Source organism: Acomys russatus, chromosome 25 (assembly GCF_903995435.1).
Source record: "Acomys russatus chromosome 25, mAcoRus1.1, whole genome shotgun sequence".
NCBI classification, from domain to species: domain Eukaryota; kingdom Metazoa; phylum Chordata; class Mammalia; order Rodentia; family Muridae; genus Acomys; species Acomys russatus.
In genome coordinates, this window is record NC_067161.1 from 9,919,862 (window position 1) to 9,939,329 (window position 19,468).

The following is a 19,468-nucleotide window of genomic DNA, read 5'->3' on the forward strand; positions in this document are numbered from 1 at the left end:
TCTTGGCTGCCACTGATCATCTCCATCGCCCCCAGCAAGTTCAGAGGGGCCTAGCACTGCTGGGAACGCGCGTTCATTGCTGGCAGAAGGGGCGCTCACAATTGGGCAAAGCCGGTGGCTGAAAACGTCGATGAACCCAAAAGATTAACTGAGCTTTTTGACGCTTCCTGTGCCAACCTGGGGCCCCAGCTGCGGGGCAAGTAGTCCGAGGCAGCCAAGGCCTCAGAGGGAGGCGGAGGCCTGGCGCCTAGAGCAGGCGGCCCAGGAGCCCAGCAGCCCCGGGGCGGAGGGCGGAGCCCAGAGCGCGTCCGCCCGGTCCCGCCCCGCTGCAGCCCCGAGCCCGGCGCGCGCTCCTAGGCGGGGCGGCGCGCTGCCTGTGCGCGTGTCCCAGACCCGGCGGTGGCGTGCGCGGGCCGCGCGTGCGCGCTGCGGCGGGGAGAGGGGCGGCGCGGGCGCGCGTCTGTCAGTGACAGCGGGAGCGGGAGGGGGAGGGGGCCGGAGATGGTGGTGGTGGTGGCGGCGGCGGCGGCGGCGGCTGCGGCGGCTGCTCTTCCGACATGAGGCAGCGGCTGCGGGAGGGCGGGCGGCGGGCGCAGCCGCAGCGGCATCTGTAGCTCGGGCAGGGCCCCTGGGGCGTGGGCGCGGCGTGCGGACCGGCGAGCGTCGCGGGAGTCGGGCTCTGCGGCAGCCCCGCACCGCCGTCTGCGGAGGGGCCCGCGCAGTGCCCCGAGCTCGGCCCTAGGCGGGGGAGCGGCGCATTCGGCTGCGGGCAGCAGGCCCTGCTAGCCCGGCCGCTCCGACGGGCGGCCCTCGGGCTCCGCAGGCTTGCGGGCGAAGGCGCGGGCCAGGGTAGCCCGCTGGTGCTCCGCAGCGCGGGGACGGGACGCGGCAGGAGCCGCAGGTCGGCCCGTGCGCTTTGACGCACCGGGTGCTGCTGCGGCAGGATGAAGCGCCGCTCGGCTCCGGCCGAGTTGTTTTTGCGAAAGCCGCTCCTGGTGCCCGGAGCGCTCAAGGTCTGAACTTCCCTCTGGAGCCGCAGTTGGAGGAGCGCTTAAAGGCCACCAGCGGGCGACGGCGCCCGAGGGGAGCGCAGCGCAGCGCGCCCGGGATCCAAGACTCAGCGCAGCCGCAGCACGAGAACCCCGGGAGCACCAGGTACGGCCCCGAGTGGTTCTCGCTCGCCCTGGCGCTCTCATTCGCCTTTATGGACAGTTTTTGTGAGCATATGGTGCCTTCCAAGTGGCTCGCCGGAGCTCGCACTCGCGACAAGCACAGGTCGCGTGGCCCTCCGGGAGTGGGTACAGTAAGGCTGCTCTAATTCTGCTGGATTTGCCCGCAGGTACCCCTGACCCGGTCGGGAAAGGTTCCAAGAGCTCAGCAACATGGCTTCCTCACCCCACCAGCAGCTGCTGCATCACCATAGTACCGAGGTGAGCTGCGACTCAAGCGGAGACAGCAACAGCGTGAGGGTCAAGATTAACCCTAAGCAGCTGTCCTCCAACACCCACCCGAAGCACTGCAAGTACAGCATCTCCTCCAGCTGTAGCAGCTCGGGAGACTCCGGGGGGCTTCCCCGGCGCATGGGCAGCGGGGGTCGCCTGCGCAGGCAGAAGAAGCTGCCCCAGCTGTTCGAAAGGGCCTCCAGCCGGTGGTGGGACCCCAAATTTGACTCCGTGAACCTGGAGGAGGCCTGCCTGGAGCGCTGCTTCCCGCAGACCCAGCGCCGCTTCCGGTACGCAATCTTCTATGTGGGCTTCGCTTGCCTCCTCTGGAGCATCTATTTCGCTGTTCACATGAGAACCAAAGTGATTGTCATGGTGGTCCCGGCTCTGTGCTTCCTGGTGGTGTGTGTGGGCTTTTTCCTGTTTACTTTTACCAAGCTGTACGCCCGGCATTATGCGTGGACCTCGCTGGCTCTCACCCTGCTGGTCTTCGCCCTGACCCTGGCTACCCAGTTCCAGGTTTGGACACCTCTGTCAGGACGTGTTGACAGCTCCAATCGTACTCTCACAGCCAAGGCGGCGGACACTTGCTTATCTCAAGTGGGGAGCTTCTCCGTGTGCATCGAAGTGCTCTTTTTGCTCTACACGGTCATGCACTTACCTCTGTACCTGAGCTTGTTTTTGGGGGTGGCCTATTCTGTCCTTTTTGAGACCTTCGGCTATCATTTCCGAAACGAAGACTGCTTCCCGTCTCCGGGACCTGGGGCCCTGCACTGGGAGTTGCTGAGCAGAGCCCTGCTCCACGTGTGCATCCATGCCATCGGGATCCATCTGTTCGTCATGTCGCAGGTGAGGTCCAGGAGCACCTTCCTCAAGGTGGGGCAGTCCATTATGCACGGCAAAGACCTGGAAGTAGAAAAAGCCCTCAAAGAGAGGATGATTCACTCCGTGATGCCGAGAATCATCGCCGATGACTTAATGAGACAAGGGGACGAGGAGAGCGAGAATTCTGTCAAGAGGCACGCCACCTCCAGTCCCAAGAACCGGAAGAAGAAGTCTTCCATACAGAAAGCGCCCATAGCATTCCGGCCCTTTAAGATGCAGCAGATTGAAGAAGTCAGTATTTTATTTGCAGACATTGTGGGCTTCACCAAGATGAGTGCCAACAAATCCGCCCATGCCTTGGTAGGTCTCCTCAACGATCTGTTTGGACGCTTCGACCGGTTGTGTGAGGAGACCAAGTGTGAGAAGATCAGCACCCTGGGAGACTGTTACTATTGTGTGGCGGGGTGTCCCGAGCCCCGGGCAGGCCATGCCTACTGCTGCATTGAAATGGGCTTAGGCATGATAAAAGCCATTGAGCAGTTCTGCCAGGAGAAGAAAGAGATGGTGAACATGCGTGTTGGGGTTCACACGGGGACTGTCTTGTGTGGCATCCTGGGCATGAGGAGGTTTAAATTCGATGTGTGGTCCAATGATGTGAACTTGGCTAATCTCATGGAGCAGCTGGGAGTGGCTGGCAAAGTTCACATATCCGAGGCCACTGCAAAATACCTAGACGACAGGTATGAGATGGAAGATGGGCGAGTTACTGAACGCCTTGGCCAGAGTGTGGTCGCCGACCAATTGAAAGGTATGTGTGTTTCCTTGTCATCTCCCTCCCTCGTCCTTTTTGTATTTAATGGTAATAACAATAATTGAAAACCTCTGTCCAGAGCCAGTGTCTGGGGGCAGCTGGCTGTCTCAGAAGCCCTGACCGTGGGGAATTAGTGTGCCTTTTTTTTCTGGCAAGTCAGATGTTACAGACCTAGTCACACTGCAGACAGGGACATGGAGACAGTGCTGACCTAGATGAGACCTTAGTAGGAAGGAGAATGTGGAAACCCACACCCTGCCAGTCGGCTGTTGATGTCTCTGAAGCTGGTGGGAAGCCCAGTGAGTCTGAGGGTACTAGGGCCCAGTGAGGAGTGTTAGGGTACTAGAGCCCAGTGAGGAGTGTGAGGGTACTGGAGCCCAGTGAGGAGTGTGAGGGTACTAGGGCCCAGTGAGGAGTGTGAGGGTACTAGGGCCCAGTGAGGAGTGTGAGGGTACTGGAGCCCAGTGAGGAGTGTGAGGGTACTAGGGCCCAGTGAGGAGTGTGAGGGTACTAGGGCCCAGTGAGGAGTGTGAGGGTACTGGAGCCCAGTGAGGAGTATGAGGGTACTGGAGCCCAGTGAGGAGTGTGAGGGTACTGGAGCCCAGTGAGGAGTGTGAGGGTACTGGAGCCCAGTGAGGAGTGTGAGGGTACTGGAGCCCAGTGAGGAATGTGAGGGTACTGGAGCCCAGTGAGGAGTGTGAGGGTACTGGAGCCCAGTGACGAGTGTGAGGGTACTGGAGTCCTTTGAGAGTTGGGACTTTTTAGAGTTTGGAGAAATTGCCTTTAAACCCCTTGTAGTTGTTTCCCTATCTCTTTTGACAAAACTGTTAATCCCGAGCCCCCTTTCCTCTCCAGGCCTTGCTTTGCTTATGGTCAAAATAGGGGTAGAAGCTGATTCTGTTCTGTGGGACCCTGCAGAATAGACATACATGTGCCTGTCAGTGCACACTGCCTTTTGCCTGATCAGTCAGTCCTCCCCCCACTTACACACACACCCTCCCCCTTATTCCCCCCCCCCCCCCCCCCCCCCGCACACACCCTCCCCCTCCCTCCCTCCCCTCTCTTTCTCAAGTTTTCATTCCGTCTTTCAGCTTTCATTCACTGCTCTGTTACTTTCTCTCTTGGTTCATCCAGCCCAGATCTCAGCATACAGAACCCTACAAGCTCCTGGAGTACATATGTCTCCCCTACTCCCTCCCATTTGCTCCTTGTCCTCAGTCTTAAGGCCCTTACTCTTCTTGGAAGTTTTGCTGGGCTACATCTTACTTTATTTTCTTATTTTCATCTCGGACAGAAGTCTTTGAGGTCTGGAAAACGGGTTTATAAAATGGGACCCAACAAGGATCCTTAGTAATCTGCTACAATTCTTGCCCCATTCTCTGCAATTTTAAACAGTTTCTGTGTTTTAATATAAATAAGCCTCAATCTCCAAATCTCTGTCTCTCTCTCTCTGGTTTTTTGAGACAGAGTTTCTCTGTCTAGCCCTGGAATTCCTAGAACTCACTCTATAGTCCAGGCTGGCCTTGAACTCACCGAGATCCACTTGCCTCTGCCTCCCAAGTGCTGGGACTAAAGGCATGCACCACCACTGCCCTGCCTGGCTTATAAATCTTCAGGATTGAGGGAACATTTATTTTAGGAGTATGTAGAGAATTAACATTGATTTTAAAAAGCTATATTAAAGCTGTATTGTGTTTTGTGGTGCCCAAATGCCACATAATTACACAATTAAAAGCCCCAGGAGAGGGAACTGTGGGAGAAGTGATGGTTTAAATCAGACAGCGGGGGAAGGGGTAGCTTAAATCAGAGAGTGGCTGAGTTGTACTAGTGTGGGCTATCTGCCTTATAGCACTGCTGGGAGCTCAATGGGCATTTTCTCTCTCAAAGGGTGTTTGTGATCTGAGCTCCCTTGTGTATCATTTATTTACTTGTTCTGTGGCCAAGGTGCATTTTCTTTCTCCTGAATTTCCTGTATTGTTTTTGTTAGTTCTTTTTTATTATTATTATTATTATTATTATTATTATTATTATTATTATTATTATTATTATTTTAGGTTTTCGAGACAGGGTTTCTCTGTGTAGCCTTGGCTGTCCTAGACTCACTTTGTAGACCAGGTTGGCCTTGAAATCACAGCGATCCGCCTGCCTCTGTCTCCCGAGTGCTGGGATTAAAGGCATGTACCACCACCACGCCCGGCCTTGTTTTTGTTAGTTCTTAAAGAATTTATGGGCACAGCAGAAAAAAAATTTCACTTGAGAATTTCCTTGGCCTAGAGATTTAAATGTGGGTGCTGGCCAGGTCACAAATAATGCTTTGAGTTTCCTTGGAAAGATCTTTCTATCACCCATGTCTTTCCAGTTAGCAGCGTGGCACCTGCCTTGGGGCTTCATGGTGTCAGCCCTCCTTGACATTTTGGCATTTTTTGGGCCCAGTGGTTGCTGGGGCTGTAGCACGGTTCTGGGCTGCGGTGCTGGACTGCACTGCAGTAGATGGGAAGATTCAACGCACTGGGCCAGAGGACAGTGGATGCAGTTTTGTGAGGTGTACTTTGTGTGTTATATCATTTGGACTTCGAAAATAAAGATAGGTATAGTTTGTTGTTAAGTATATTCAGAAGTTTTGAAATCATTGAATTTTTGGAAATACCAGTATTTGTTAACTTATTGGTGATTCAGGAAAAATACAAAAAGAAATTCTAGAGGGGGTCTGATGGATTTTTAAAGGCTTCAAAAGTGTAAATTTGATTAAGTAACTTAAAAATAAATGTGCATCATATATGTATAGAATGTTTGTAAATGGACAGGGGAAGGAAGAAATAGGGGAAGGGAAGGAGGGAAAGATGGAAGCCTTAGAAGAGCTGTTACTAACTTTTAAATTCAGTATTCTCGTCTTGAACTATTTCTCCAAGACTCTAGCAGTAGCGTCTCTCTGCCCAAATTCCTGACCCCTTTTGAAACTGTGAGCCTCCCCCACCCCACCTGGAGACAGGGTCTCTCTGTGTTAGCCTTGGCTGCCTTAGACTCACTCTGTAGACCAGGCTGGCCTCGAACTCACAGAGATCCGCCTGCCTCCGCCTCCCGAGTGCTGGGACTGTGAGTCTTCTTTGCTCTTATGCCCTGGTCTGATTCCTGTACCTGTGGCAGCGTGGCAGGGATCCGAATGGAATGGTGAGCCAGTATTTCTCCACTTTCGTGTTTTCTCCCTCTGCTCACCTCTTCGCCCTTTCTTCCGTCTCCTGACTGCAACGCTCTCTGTGTGTCTAGCATCGTGAATGCAAGTACGGACCCATGAGGGTCCCGGCCTTGGCAAGTTCCTGGCTGGCAGGATTGTCACAGAACACGTCTGTACGTTTGGGGCATTTTAGAGAGAGGCACGTACTTGAGTGAGTCCTGAGATCATGAGGTCAGGTGCAGCTCTACACACAGGCAGAGGAGGAGAGCTAAGTACAGAGCAGGTAGCATGGGCCGGAGCTGTCCTTCCTGTTCTCAGCGGGGGGGGGGGGGGGGGGGGGCTTGGGGGGGGGAGCGTCAAGCTGTTGGACTGAGTTCATCAGTTCATCGGGCGGCACCTGAGGAGTTCAGATTTGATTCAGACACTCAAAGTCTGGGGCTGTCTCCCCTGTTGGGACTTCTGTGAAAGGCCAGGTGATCCAAGTTGGAAACTTCACTTTTTCAGTTCTAGGGATTGTAGCCTGGAAGGGGGTGAGCCTGGGGCTGATGGAGTGGGTCCTAGGGTGAGGGGGTGAAGGCAGCTGCAGTGTCAGTGGAGAGAAAGGACCTGTGGCAGCATCAAGATACCCTCGTGGGACGCCAAGCCAGGCCTAGTCAGGACTGCTTTCACGGTGAAGGGGAAGGAGCCTTTTACTTTTCTGGAACTGACCTGGAGATTGTCAGAAGTGAGGAAGGGCTGAGACGTGAGGGAACTGTCTGAAGAGCATGAGCAGGTCTGGAAACCCTGACTCACCCTGACTCACTCAGAATTTACCCTTTTGTCAAATTCTGTGCTGCGCCCCGTTCTAGATTCTGGGGCTACAGCAGGTTACAAAATAGACAAAAAGTCCTGTTTTCATCATGGGAAGCCTGGGTTTTTGAATGAATAAGTGGCTTTCTAGTCTCAAACAGCACAGTTTCGCTAGTGGAGTTGATAGAGAGACCTAAGATTTTTTGGGGGGGGATAGTCCGCAGAATAATAGCGATTATAAAACGAAGGAGAAATAGCTAAATTTGAGCTACAGGAAGAGTGGTCCTGCTGTAGCTTTGAGATAAACCTCAGAGCTGGAGGGATCATGCCTATTCTGTGACCAAGGAATGAGGGTGCCTTTCCAGAGTGTTGGTTTTTCCTGTGGTTGATGTAGAGTTCTAGAAGCACAAAATGAAAAATACCGCCCCCCCCCCGCCTCCCCCCTCCCATGGGGATAGGCCTAATCTTTGCAGAGAGAATTCCTGGTTGACACTGCACAGTTAGGCATATAGATGAAGACGTTCTCTGTGTGGAGCCCCAGGGAGAGAGACTCCGAGCAGTCGGTCTGTCACCTGAGCCCTTGGGTCTCTAATACACACTCAGCCACAGCCTCTCGGGAGGCAAAGTGGCTTAGATAAGATGAAGTAGAAAACGTGGCCCCATAGCTGGCAGAGGGGACAGCAGCCAGCTGAGCAGCAGCAGCAGCAGCAGCCACGCCGTGAACGCTGTTTGTCTTGCTAAGTAGCCCAAGCTCTCCTTGAACTCATAACCTGGGCTGGCCTCAAACTTGCGGTCCTCCTGCCTCTGTTACTCACTCAAGGGCTAGGATTCCAAGGGTGTGCCGCCATGGCCTTTCCTAGGACAACCTTTTCAGGCCCTTTGGGACCAAATCACATGGCTTCAAGTAAGTTGCACACAGCTGTTAATTCTCAAGATAAGCTTTTGAGTGAATTAACTTTTGGCAAGGAAATTAAGAATGAGGTTTGCTGAATTCCCGGTGGAATGCAGAAGAAAAGAAGGTAATCTTTTCTGGTAGAATTCTAAGAGAGTGGAAAACTAAAAGGAGGCTTCGTAATACTCTTGTTTCTGATGACCAGCCAGTGTCGTCTCTGTACTTAGTCACTGACTTTTCTATGCCTGGGTACAATGTGGATACAAGCCTGTTGGTCAGTGTTTGTGGGAAGGAGCTGAGCATCACAGGAGTCCCAGTGGTGCCTGGCCTGCACAGGTGGAGGGATGGGCCAGGGGAAGAGGCAGGCTGGCTTCCCCAAGGAACACCCGAGAAAGCTGAGAGCCCAAGGCACTGTGCCCAGCAAGCCAACTCGTGCCTAACTTGACTCAGAATTCACAAAGGGATCTGTACTTGACTTTCCTGCTTTTGGAAATCGGGGTGTTTACTGTGGTATTCATCAGTGTTGTACTACTAGAGTGACCGGTGCCCTCTGACCTGAGTCGAGTGCAGAGACTCCATCCCGTGGAATAGATGAGAGCGTCAGTTTCCCCCGTCATTCTGGCGGTAGCGATGGGGGCAGACACAGTGGATGCAGGCTGTAGGAACTGTGTGGGTTTGGCGACAGGGTGAATAGCATCCTAGGCCTGGCACTGTCAGGGTTGTGAGGCTTTCACAAGCCAGTAGCCCAAAGCGTTTGGGCTCAAGGCCCCTTTACACTCCTAAGGTATTGAGGTCACTGTTTATCTGTAGATTTTTATTTTACCACATTAGAAACCAAAATAGAGAAATTTAAACAAATATTTTAAATATATTTCAAAATAATAACCTATACCATTGCATTAATATAAACAGCATCGTAATAAAAATAAAGACATATATGAAAAGTAACTTTTCAGACATAAAGAATTGGTGAGAAGAGGAAGTCTGATTCGCATGTCTGTTTAGTTAATAAAAAGTTAATGTAAGCCTGGGTGGTGGTGTCGCACGCCTTTATTTCCAGCACTTGGGAGGCAGAGGTGGGTCGATCTTTGTGAGTTTGAGGCCAGCCTGGTCTACAAAGTGAGTCCACGACATCCAAGGCTACACAGAGAAACCCTGTCTCAAAAAACAAAAACAAAACAAAAAAACAAAAAACAAAAAAAACCCCAGTTAATTTAAAATTATAGACTGTATAGTGGAAATCTGCCATGTTAGCCTTTTTTTTTTTTTTTTTGGTTTTTCATGTGTCAGCCGCATTCTGCCTTAACTGCCCCTGGCTAGTGAAGGCCGCACAGTGCAGAACACATTGCCTGTGTGTAGAGGAGTCCTTGGGATGAAGGGGCATTTTGCTGAGGTCACTGTGGGTAATTTTCTTGGACTCCATGCCAACCCTAATAAACAGGAATTCTTCAAGCTTGGAGACAGAGTGGACCCCAAGGCCTTGTTCTCACTTTCTTTCCTATGCCACCACAGGATGTTTCACCGGACTTTTAAATGAATGTTCTCTTCAGGTGTGACCTTATATCAACACACATCGGTCATTTGTAATACCAAATACATAATTGGTCATACCAGATTTTCCAATTATGAAAATATTCAGGGTACTCAGTCTGTAAGCACCAGGCAGACGCTTACTTTACAGTGCCTCATGTATGCTTCCCCAGAACTCTCATTTTTACCTCAGAGTCTGAATTTTTATCATCGACAGCAAACACTGCCTGTTTTCCTCTGCAGGCGAGCAGTGGTTAAGAGTGCTGTGACAGGGCCAGGCGTGGTGGCGCACACCTTTAATCCCAGCACTTGGGAGGCAGAGGCAGGCGGATCACTGTGATTTCAAGGCCAGCCTGGTCTACAAAGCAAGTCTAGGACAGCCAAGGCTACACAGAGAAACCCTGTCTTGAAAAAACAAACAAACAAACAAACAAAACGAAAAGGAGTGATGTGACAGTCCAGTTTGGTCCTGTTGCCGTTTTGTCGGTACATGACATTAACGCACCCACGCTGAAAAGGTGATTAAGGTCTTTGCATCTTTATGAAAATAGCTTTGCCCTCACAAATGCCCTGCTGTGTGATCAAAAGGATCACAGCCAGCAGTGTTTGTCTCTCACATGCAGGGCATTATGGATTTGATCTGCAGCGCTACATAAAACTGGGTGTGGTGGCCGTACCTGTAGCCTCAGCATGCAGGAGGTAGCAATAGGGTCATCATCGTCAGTCATATGATGAATCTGAGGGCAGCCTGAATTCGATGAAGCCCTGTCAAACGCAAAGAAATTAAAGAAAAAAGGCCCAAGGCAGTGCTAAGCGTGTAGTGGCCAAATAGACATCATCTTAGATGTCCCAGGCGTTTTAAGTGTTGCGGAAGTAGCTGGTGACCCTCACTCATCAGTGCTGTTTTGCACTTGCTGTGTGATTTAGTGGCTAGGTGCTTGCTTTCTCTTCTACCTGGATTCTGTTCTCCCTCCTGTGCTTTTTTACTGCAGGGCCTAGACAAGCTGCCTTGGGGCTCTACAGTGCAAGGGGATGGCAGGTCCTCTGACACAGGGTCTCTCTCAAGAAGGGAGAATCACATGAGCTAATTCAAGAGAAACATTGTTTAGCTTAGTTAGCTTGTTAGCATAGGGGCAATGGCCGGTCAGTCACCAAGAACCAAGTTTCCCCTCTGGGGAAAGTTGTATTTTTGTCCTCACAGAGGCCTCTTCTCCTTTGCTGTACTCTGCTTGGTGAACACTGAAACGCAGAACACACCAGGGACTGTGATTGTGTCAGCTTCTTGAATTAAAAAGGGCAAGCCTCCAGACTGCAAGCCCCTGACAGCCCGCTCTGGTTACACTGTGTGGCTGAGCTTGGCTGCTTCCTTGCTGTAAACCCCAGGGGAGCTTAACAATATTGTTTTTGGGCAGTTTCAAGTCCCTACAGCTTTGAGGTACTTAGAGTGATGTGGCCCTAGATAATTGAGGAATTATGGGAAAATCCTCAGCTTTGCAAGCCTGGAGATATGGCTGAAGTTTAAGCAAAAGCTGTTATTCTACTGTAAACTCTTTATTTATTCACTAAATATTGAATGAGTTCCTCCCATGATGAGGCATGGACCAGAAACACGTTGTGGTTCTTTCCTGGAACACATGACCCGGACATGTGAGGAGGCAGTGCTCAGTCGACCACACAGCGAATATGCACCAGACTTGCCAGTTACATATAATGAATAAGGCTGTGCAGGAGCGACTCTGATGGTCTCCATTTTGTAAGTGAGGGAAGTGAAGTAGGGAGAGGTTCAGTAATTTGTAATTGTTCAAGCAGCCAGAAAGAGCTTCTAAGTGGTTAACCCAGTACTTAAACCCAAAGGAGTGTATCAGAAAACAGGAGTACCCACCTCATTGCGTTGTAGGGATTAGACGTCAAGCACATGTCAAGTGCTTCCAAGGGACTTGGCACATGGTAACTCTCATTGGAGACCAGGCCCGCCAGCTGCTGCTTTTGAAAGGGTGATTCTTTTTCAGCAGCGTCCAGAGCAGCCTTCCCTTTCTCAGCCCCTCTCCAGTTCACACATTTTCACACGTCCTCCCAGCCGCTGTGAACCGTATCACTGTAACAACCTGTGTGTAAGGGTTATATGGCCGTACTCCTTCCTTTTTCATTTTGGGTTGGTTCTTTTTAAAATTTTTCATTTTGCTCTCTCTCTCTCCCTCTCTCTCTCTCTCTCTCTCTCTCTCTCTCTCTGTGCGTGTGTGTGCGCACGCGCACGCGCGCGCTCTCGAATGCATATCACCGTTGTGTATACATGGGCTGTGGAGGTCAGAGGAGAATGTTCAAGAGTGGGTCCTTTCGTTGAGCATGAGACCCAGGATTTGAACCCAGGCCCTTAGGCTTGCCTAGCAAGTGCTTTTACCATTGAGGCATCTTGCCATCCCGGCTCCAAACTGGTTTTCTTAAGAAGAGATTATTTTTACTTTTACATATGTGAAGGGGCTTGCCTGAGGAGGCCAGAGGTGTTGGATCCCCCAGAGCTGGACTTATAGGTGGTTGTGAGCCACCGGATGCAGGTGCTGGGAACCAAACTCTGATCCTCTGAAAGAGCAATATGTGCTCTTAGCCTACGCAGCATCTCTCCAGCCCCAGTTAGTGTCAGAAACAGTGGCTTTCTTCAAAAAAATATATAGACTTCTCTTGGATTTTATTTGATTTGTATTAGTTGATATTGTATGCCATTATAGGTCTTTTTTTTTTTTTTTTCCCTGAGACAGGATTTCTCTGTGTAACCTTGGCTGTCCTGGACTCGATTTGTAGACCAGGCTGGCCTTGAACTGACAGAGGTCCGCCTGCCTCTGCCTCCCAAGTGCTGGGATTAAAGGTGTGTGCCACCACTGCCCGGCTTTATTTTTAATTTTTAATTATGTGTATGCGTGTGTGTCTGTGTGGGCATGTGTGCATATGAGTTCAGTTGCCCATAGAATCCAGAAGAGGTTGTCAATCCCCTGGTACTGGAAGTACAGGCAGTTGTGAGTGAACCAACATAGGGGCTAGGAACCAAAATTCAAGTCCTCTTGAAGAACAAGCACTGTTAACTGCTGAGCTCCCTCACTAACCCCCATTACAGAATACCCCATTTTGATACCCAGTTTGGATCATCCTAAGCATGTGGAGGCCCCCACAGCTTGGCTGCCATATGCTTTCCAACCAACCCCAGCGGCTTTTGGTATATTTTATTCTCAGTGGCATTTTTAAGTAGCAGCAAAATTATAGGTATTGAAATCTCATTAATTCAGCTTTTCTGATATGTTTATACAGACAGACAGCTAGAGTTTACCCTCTCCTGTTTTGAAAAGAAAATTAATAGCATATGCATGTTTACATGAAGTGACATGCCGCAGAGGAAAGCCATGTGCATCTCCAGGCTCTGGGAAGCTCTGATTTGCATTCTTGCAGTTGGCAATTATGAAGCAATGTGGCATTTATTTTTACAGTATCTTCCCACTAAGGTCTGCTGAAGGACATGTGTCTGTGAATATAGATAAGTAGCAGCAAAGACCAGCAAAAAGAAAAGCCCTGCACCAAGATGAAGATGACCTGATTGTGGGCTGAGGAGAATACTCAGCGTAGCTGTGGAAGGCAACTCTAGCCCTTCCCTCTTCCTGGCAGCCTTGTTCTGAACAGTGCCTCCTGGGCACTCGCATTTCCCTCAGGCATTGTGTCTGACTTACTTATTTGTGGGTGGTTTGTCTCTACTCTCCTGCAGTGTCTTGTGATAAGAGCTTTTCACAATTTAAGCACCGCTGACGTAATTGTAGCCGCTCAGTGGTCACACCACAGCCCTCTGTCTTCTGGGGTACACATCTGTGGATTCAATCAACCTCAGGTAGAAAATATTCTGGAAAAAAAATTGTGTCTGTACTGAGTACATACAGTCTTTTCTTTCTCATCTGTATTCCCTGGACAATCTAGTATAATTTCTATTTACATATCACTTAGATGATATTTAGGCATTGTAAGTAATCTAGGGCCACCCAGGAAGGTATGCATATTTTATGTGCAAATGCCAAACTTTTTTATATAAAGGATTGTAGAACCTTGGAATGGACAATAATATCCATGGAGGTCCTGGAAGTAGTCTCCCTACAACTCCACAAATACTAAGGGACCCCGCTTGGTTATGAAAGTTTGAGAACCACTTTTTGAACGTCTTAAGAGAAAATGTAAACTGAATATAATTGTTTAACAAACTTACTCTCTCTCTGTCTGTCTCTCTGTCTCTGCCTATCTCTCTTTCTCTGTTTCTGCCTCTCTCTGTCTTTCTCTCTGTCTCTGTCTCTCTCTCTCTCTCTCTAGATCACAGGGCAGCTGTGGGTACTAGTCCTCATCTGCCACCTGGTTCCATTATCTAGTGGAGGAAATTTACAGTCTACATTGTGGACACTGTTGAGTGCCTAGCAAGTCTTAGAAGACCTGGGTTCAGCCCTCAGCACAAAAGAACCAAAACCAGACCAAACAACAGCCACCTGCAGCCTCTGTTCAGTGAGCTACCCAGCTATTCCTAAAGCCTTGCTGCCTTCTCTGGACTTCCAGTTTGTTCTGTGTAGTTTGGGGTAGAGTCTGGCACGGAACAGTTACATCTTGAACACAGAGGGGCTTGGAGGATAGAGCCAGTCAGGTCCCTGGGCCTGAGGATGTGAAGAGATGCCTTGAGCACCAGAGCTGGCAGCTTCCACCTGGTGTGTCCCTGTGCTGCAAGGCAAGGAGGGCAGCCTGGGCACAGGATTAGGAGCTGCGTGGATGGTCTTAGTTTTATCAGGTGATTTGTAAGCTTTAAAAATGGAGGTTTTGAGAAGTGTTTTTATCTCTGATAATTTTGTATTTGTGATAATTCCTGTTTGTCATTTATATACATGCCTTTTGGGGGAACAAAGCTTCAGGTTATTTGGTGTACATAATTTCCAGGATTTTGTGTAATGCTATTAAATTCTGTTCAGTCTTTTTTTTTTCTTCCAAAGGAAAAAATTGTGATACAGAAATCAGCTTTTCAGTCATTTTGCGTCTATGTTTGACTTATTTGGGAACTATTAGCTTACTATTTTTTTTTTAAGAATCTGGTTTAAAAGGAGGGAAAAAACCCATACACATCTGATATATATATTTTTTGTATACAGATATTAAAATGCATTGTGTCACTAAGCTAGGACATTTTAAGTAAGCATTGTTGTTTAATATTCATCTAGTTAATTTTATCCTATTGAGTGTGACTGCTTGAAAGTACATGGCTCTGTATTTTGTGACTTGTAACTGAGTTTTTAATACTCCAGAGAGAGAGAGAGATGTTTCTTATGGTCATTGCTGCTGCTTTTTGTCTTGTAAAGGAGCTGTTTGAAGGTTGAGGGGTGCATGTCTGAAGGCAAACACTGTTGCAGAATTCCGGCAGTTGTGAAATGGGTTAGCTCTTATAGACCAGCTCTCCATCTTAAGACACTGTCTCCACCCCCAAGTTCAGCACATTCGCCAGGGCTGGCCCCACTCCTGCGTAGTCTCTCTGGCTTTCAGATTTCTCTCGTTTATAAAATGTAAACTTTGAAGTGGATGAGCCTTGAGATCCCCAGTGTCCTCTAGGAATAGCTGAGATTCTCTCACGACTGGAAAATAGTACTTTTCTTAATACGGAGAAGTGGTTTTCCCTCTGTCCATTTGTTTAAACTGTGAACCCTCATTTAGACAAATTTAGCATAGGGAAACTCAGATTTACAGAACCACTAAATTATGGGGTGTGTTTGAGATTCTTAACTTCATAGAGGGTTCTTTGCTTCCTTTAAATATAAGTAAGGTTGAATTCTAGAAGTATAAATTTACACATGGGTTTTCAGGATCACATTTGTTATACAAAACAAAAATATCCCATGAGGACCCCCACTTGACTTTGAAAGTTTGAGAACCACGCTTGAAATAGCTTGAGGGAAATGAGAAGTAAAGACAGTTGTTTAAAGGGTGTTTTTCTTCTCCTTCTTCTTCCTCTTCTTCTCCTCCTCCCTCCCTCCCTCCTCTCTGAGATGTGGGGAGTAGGTAGGGCTGTGTGTGTGTGTGTGTGTGATATGGGGAGTAGGTAGGGGTGGTGTGTGTGGGGTGGGGAGTAGGTAGGGGTGGTGTGTGTGTGGGGTGGGGAGTAGGTAGGGGTGGTGTGTGGGGGGTGGGGAGTAGGTAGGGGTGGTGTGTGTGGGGTGGGGAGTAGGTAGGGGTGGTGTGTGTGGGGTGGGGAGTAGGTAGGGGTGGTGTGTGTGGGGTGGGGAGTAGGTAGGGATGGTGTGGGGGGGGTGGGGAGTAGGTAGGGGTGGTGTGTGTGGGGTGGGGAGTAGGTAGGGGTGGTGTGTGTGGGGTGCATGTGAAGGTCAGGGGCAGCCTTGGATGTTGGTCCTTGTTTGAGACAGGATCTCCTTGTTGCCTGTTGCTGTTTTGCATCAGGCTGGCTGGCCCAGGAGCTTCTGGGGATTCCCCTCCGTGCCACCTGCCTCGCCTTGGGAGCACTGAGCTTGTCATGCGTGTTGCCTCATCTCCCTCACACAAGTTCCTACCTAGCCTGTCGTGAGGGCCTAAACATTGATTGTGTCAGACAGAGACTAGAAGGTTAGTTGCCAATAAAATGAAATTTATGGTGTTGACAAGTTTTCACTAGTAGGACTGAGAAAATATTAGACTAATAAGGTTGTTACCAAGTGTGCCATTTGTAAGGTGTGTGCTTCTCCTGCCTTTAGCCTCCAGTTTGGGCACCATGTATAGTGTGTCAGACACTTGGTGCTCTTCCTATGAGTCCCCAGATGTACTTGAACTCGGTATATTATAAAGATTTTTATGATTTTTTTTTCGGTAGACTTGCTTTATTGATATGGAGCGTCTGACACGCTGCCCCTGCCCCCCACGCCCCACACACAGTGGGGAGAAAGTCCTAGGGAGGGAACAGAGAGCCTTGAGCATGCCGATGGGCACCGCCCTCTGCTTTGTCTGTGGTGTTTTGAAGCTTCTCTTTCCCTTCAGTGCCTTTCTTATCCTTTCTAAGGACTAGCAAGGGCACTGGGCGGGCGGGAATGTAACATTTGCTGTGGTTTGCAGGGCTGGTGACATAAAGTAGCAAGAAAGAACTGCTCTGTTTGGTTTTGAAATACAGTATTGTCATGAGTACCTGAGTCCTGAGACCTGGGGGTGAATTTAACCTCCGCAGAGGCCCAGATAGTGAGGCGTCATGTCAGTTTGGAAAGGGTTAGAACCGTAGGCTTGCCATGCAAACAAGATATTTCAGAGGCCTTTCCTCATCTTTCACACGCATTTCCTGGAGAACTTCTCAGCTGGCATAACTTAGCCCAGTGTTCTTTCTGGCTCAGGAGAGAACTGTTATCATGAGTGCTTCGAGAGCTGATGCTTCTGAGATGTCAGCTCCGGGCCTCTGCTGCGGGAGCTCAAGTGGAAGTGTTTGCTTTCCTAGCTCTGGCTGTGCTGTTGCTTTATTTAGTAGCAGCTGACTCTCCTCCCCTGCCCCTCCTGCAGGAGCTCCCCCTCGCAGTAAGGTTCCTGTCTCTTCAGCAGCCTGGGCTGAGGTGTGTGGACCGTCGGAGTCTCAGCCTGGGTGATAAATTTGAACTCTTCTTTGATTTACTTTTTCATATCAGATCTTTTTTTTTCCCCCGAGATACAATTTACATGGCAAGTAATTTACTTGTGTAAAGCATTCAGTAAAATGGTTCTTAAAGTACCTCGTGCTTATTTAGCTGTGTGTATGCATGTGTGCCAGAGCATGCATGCAAAGGTGTGAGTCTGCTTTCTCCTTCTATCATGTGGGTCGTGAGGATTGAACTAAGTTTGTCAGGCTTGGCATCACACACTTTACCCCTGAGCAGTCTGGCCTGCACAATAATAGAGCTGTATGATCATTATTATAATATACTTTTTGGATGTTTTTAAAATTACCGTCAGCTGTCACTTTCCATTCTCCCAAGCTTCCCTTCCAGCCTGTTTCTAGTGGGGCAGGGCCCACAGAGTTTTCACACTAACGGAACCGTCGGCCCTTGGATGCGTGGCATCTTTTGCCAGATGTCGTGTGCCCCCTGCCCCACATGCTGGCGATAAAACTAAGAGCCTACAAGCGTCAGGCCGGCACTGTGCTGCTGCTGCTGCAGTCTCAGCCTGGTGCCTCCCGCCTGTGCAGGCACTGTAACAGGACTCAGCACTTCTTGTCAGTGTAAGGGCAAAATTTTGCTCTCCTTGTCAATCCCCAGTAGATGGAAAAGGTATTCTTTCTGAAATCAGCCACCAAGCTGATTAAAGTAAGGAACTTTTATTACTTAATAATATACCTTGACTGAGATGAGCTTTTTTATTTTGCCTGTGTTTACAAGTTTTCCTTGAAGACATGCTTTTTTTTTTTTGTTTTGTTTTTGTTTTTGTTTTGGTTTTTCGAGACAGGGTTTCTCTGTGTGGCCTTGGCTGTCCTGGACTCACTTTGTAGTCCAGGCTGGCCTCGAACTCACAGCGATCCGCCTGCCTCTGTCTCCCGAGTGCTGGGATTAAAGGCGTGCGCCACCACGCCCGGCTTAAGACATGTTTAAGTAAGAATTAGCACTGGATTATAACTTGATGTGCATGCTTTACATAACAAGTTTAGTTAGTTTTTTTTTTTTTTTTAAATAGCTAGCCTCTCTTCTAGGCTTATTCCAGGTCGATTAAACATTAAGTTCTTGGGGCCTTTCCCTTTCTTCAGCCGGTTCCTTAATAGATGGTTTTAGGGGAAGCGTGTGGTTTAGTATGAAACCACTCTCATTTGGTGTTCTGTAGATGTAAGTACCAATTTTAGTAGGTCTTTCTGGATGGCTGAGCTCTCTGAAGAGCCGAAGGTTTCATCCATTAGTCAGTCAGAGAAGAGCCCTCCCTCTTTATTCATTTTGAAGGCAGGGTCTCACTTTGTAGCTCAGGCTGGCCTCCCAAGTGCTGGGATTCCAGGCATGAGCTACCATGCTAGCCCAGCAAACGGTTTCCTGTTTTAACCAACTTAAACATCTGGGCCTACATTTTTGCCATGCATGAGACAGTTTCATAGAAATGAAATATGCCAAATAAAATGTAATTTTCTTGATGACTCAGTTATTTTTACTGCTTGTTATTCGGCCTTTACTAATATAGCAGTTTCCCTTTAAAAACAGGGTTTTCTTTTGCTTTGCTTTAAGTAAATGAAGATTGCTCTGCTTTTCCAAGTCCTTACATTTTAAAAAATTAATTTTCCTGCTTGCTCTCTTGCTGTCGGCTCTTACATAAGTGTTGGTGTGTTTTCTTGTAGTAAGTTTGCTCTGGCCTTTTCTTTGTTCCATAAAAACAAAACAAGGACTGGAGAGATGGCTCAGTGGTTAAGAGCACTGCCTGCTCTTCCAAAGGACTCGGGTTCAATTCCCAGCACCCACATGGCAGCTCACAATTGTAACTCCAAGATCTGACACTCCCACACCAACAGACATAAGTTAGAATTAAATAAAATATTAAAAAAAAAATGATCAAGCACGTTAATCCCTGTGGGACAGTTTGATTAAAAGGATTTGGGATGCGAATTAGGCTTGCTGCACGGGCCTGTAATCCTGCCACTCTGAAGACAGAGGAAGGAGTTCAGAGTCATCTTTAGCTACATAGGGAGTTCCCCTTGTCCCCAAACAAAATTAAAGCCAACAACCTAGAAAGCAAACAAAAGGGCTAAGAATTCCATATTTGGGCCATTTTTTAAATATAAATTCTGAATAAATAAGGTTGCATGGTGCATGAGTTCAGAATGACTATATTACTATAGAATTTTTTTAGTACTTATTCATTTATTCTGGCTTTGTCTTGTTTTTGAGATGGCTATATAGCTAGAGCCCAATCTTGCCAAGGCTGGCCTTAAATTCCCTCCTGTCCCCACCTTCCTAGACCTAGGGTTACAGGCATGCACCACCTTAAATCCTCTCCTGTCCCTACCTTCCTAGACCTAGGGTTACAGGCATGCACCA

General features: G+C 48.7%; 1 protein-coding gene across 1 annotated transcript in view; it reads left to right on the forward strand.

Moving 5' to 3' along the window:
• The first annotated feature begins 741 nt into the window (after window positions 1–741).
• The window catches only part of Adcy9 (adenylate cyclase 9), a 131,878-nt gene continuing 113,151 nt past the window's right edge, over window positions 742–19,468 (forward strand). The window contains exons 1-2 of the mRNA XM_051167580.1: window positions 742–1,155; window positions 1,340–3,075. Of these exons, the coding sequence (XP_051023537.1) occupies window positions 1,383–3,075 (1,693 nt within the window). The 5' untranslated portion in view covers window positions 742–1,155; window positions 1,340–1,382. The remainder of the gene's footprint in view (window positions 1,156–1,339; window positions 3,076–19,468) is intronic.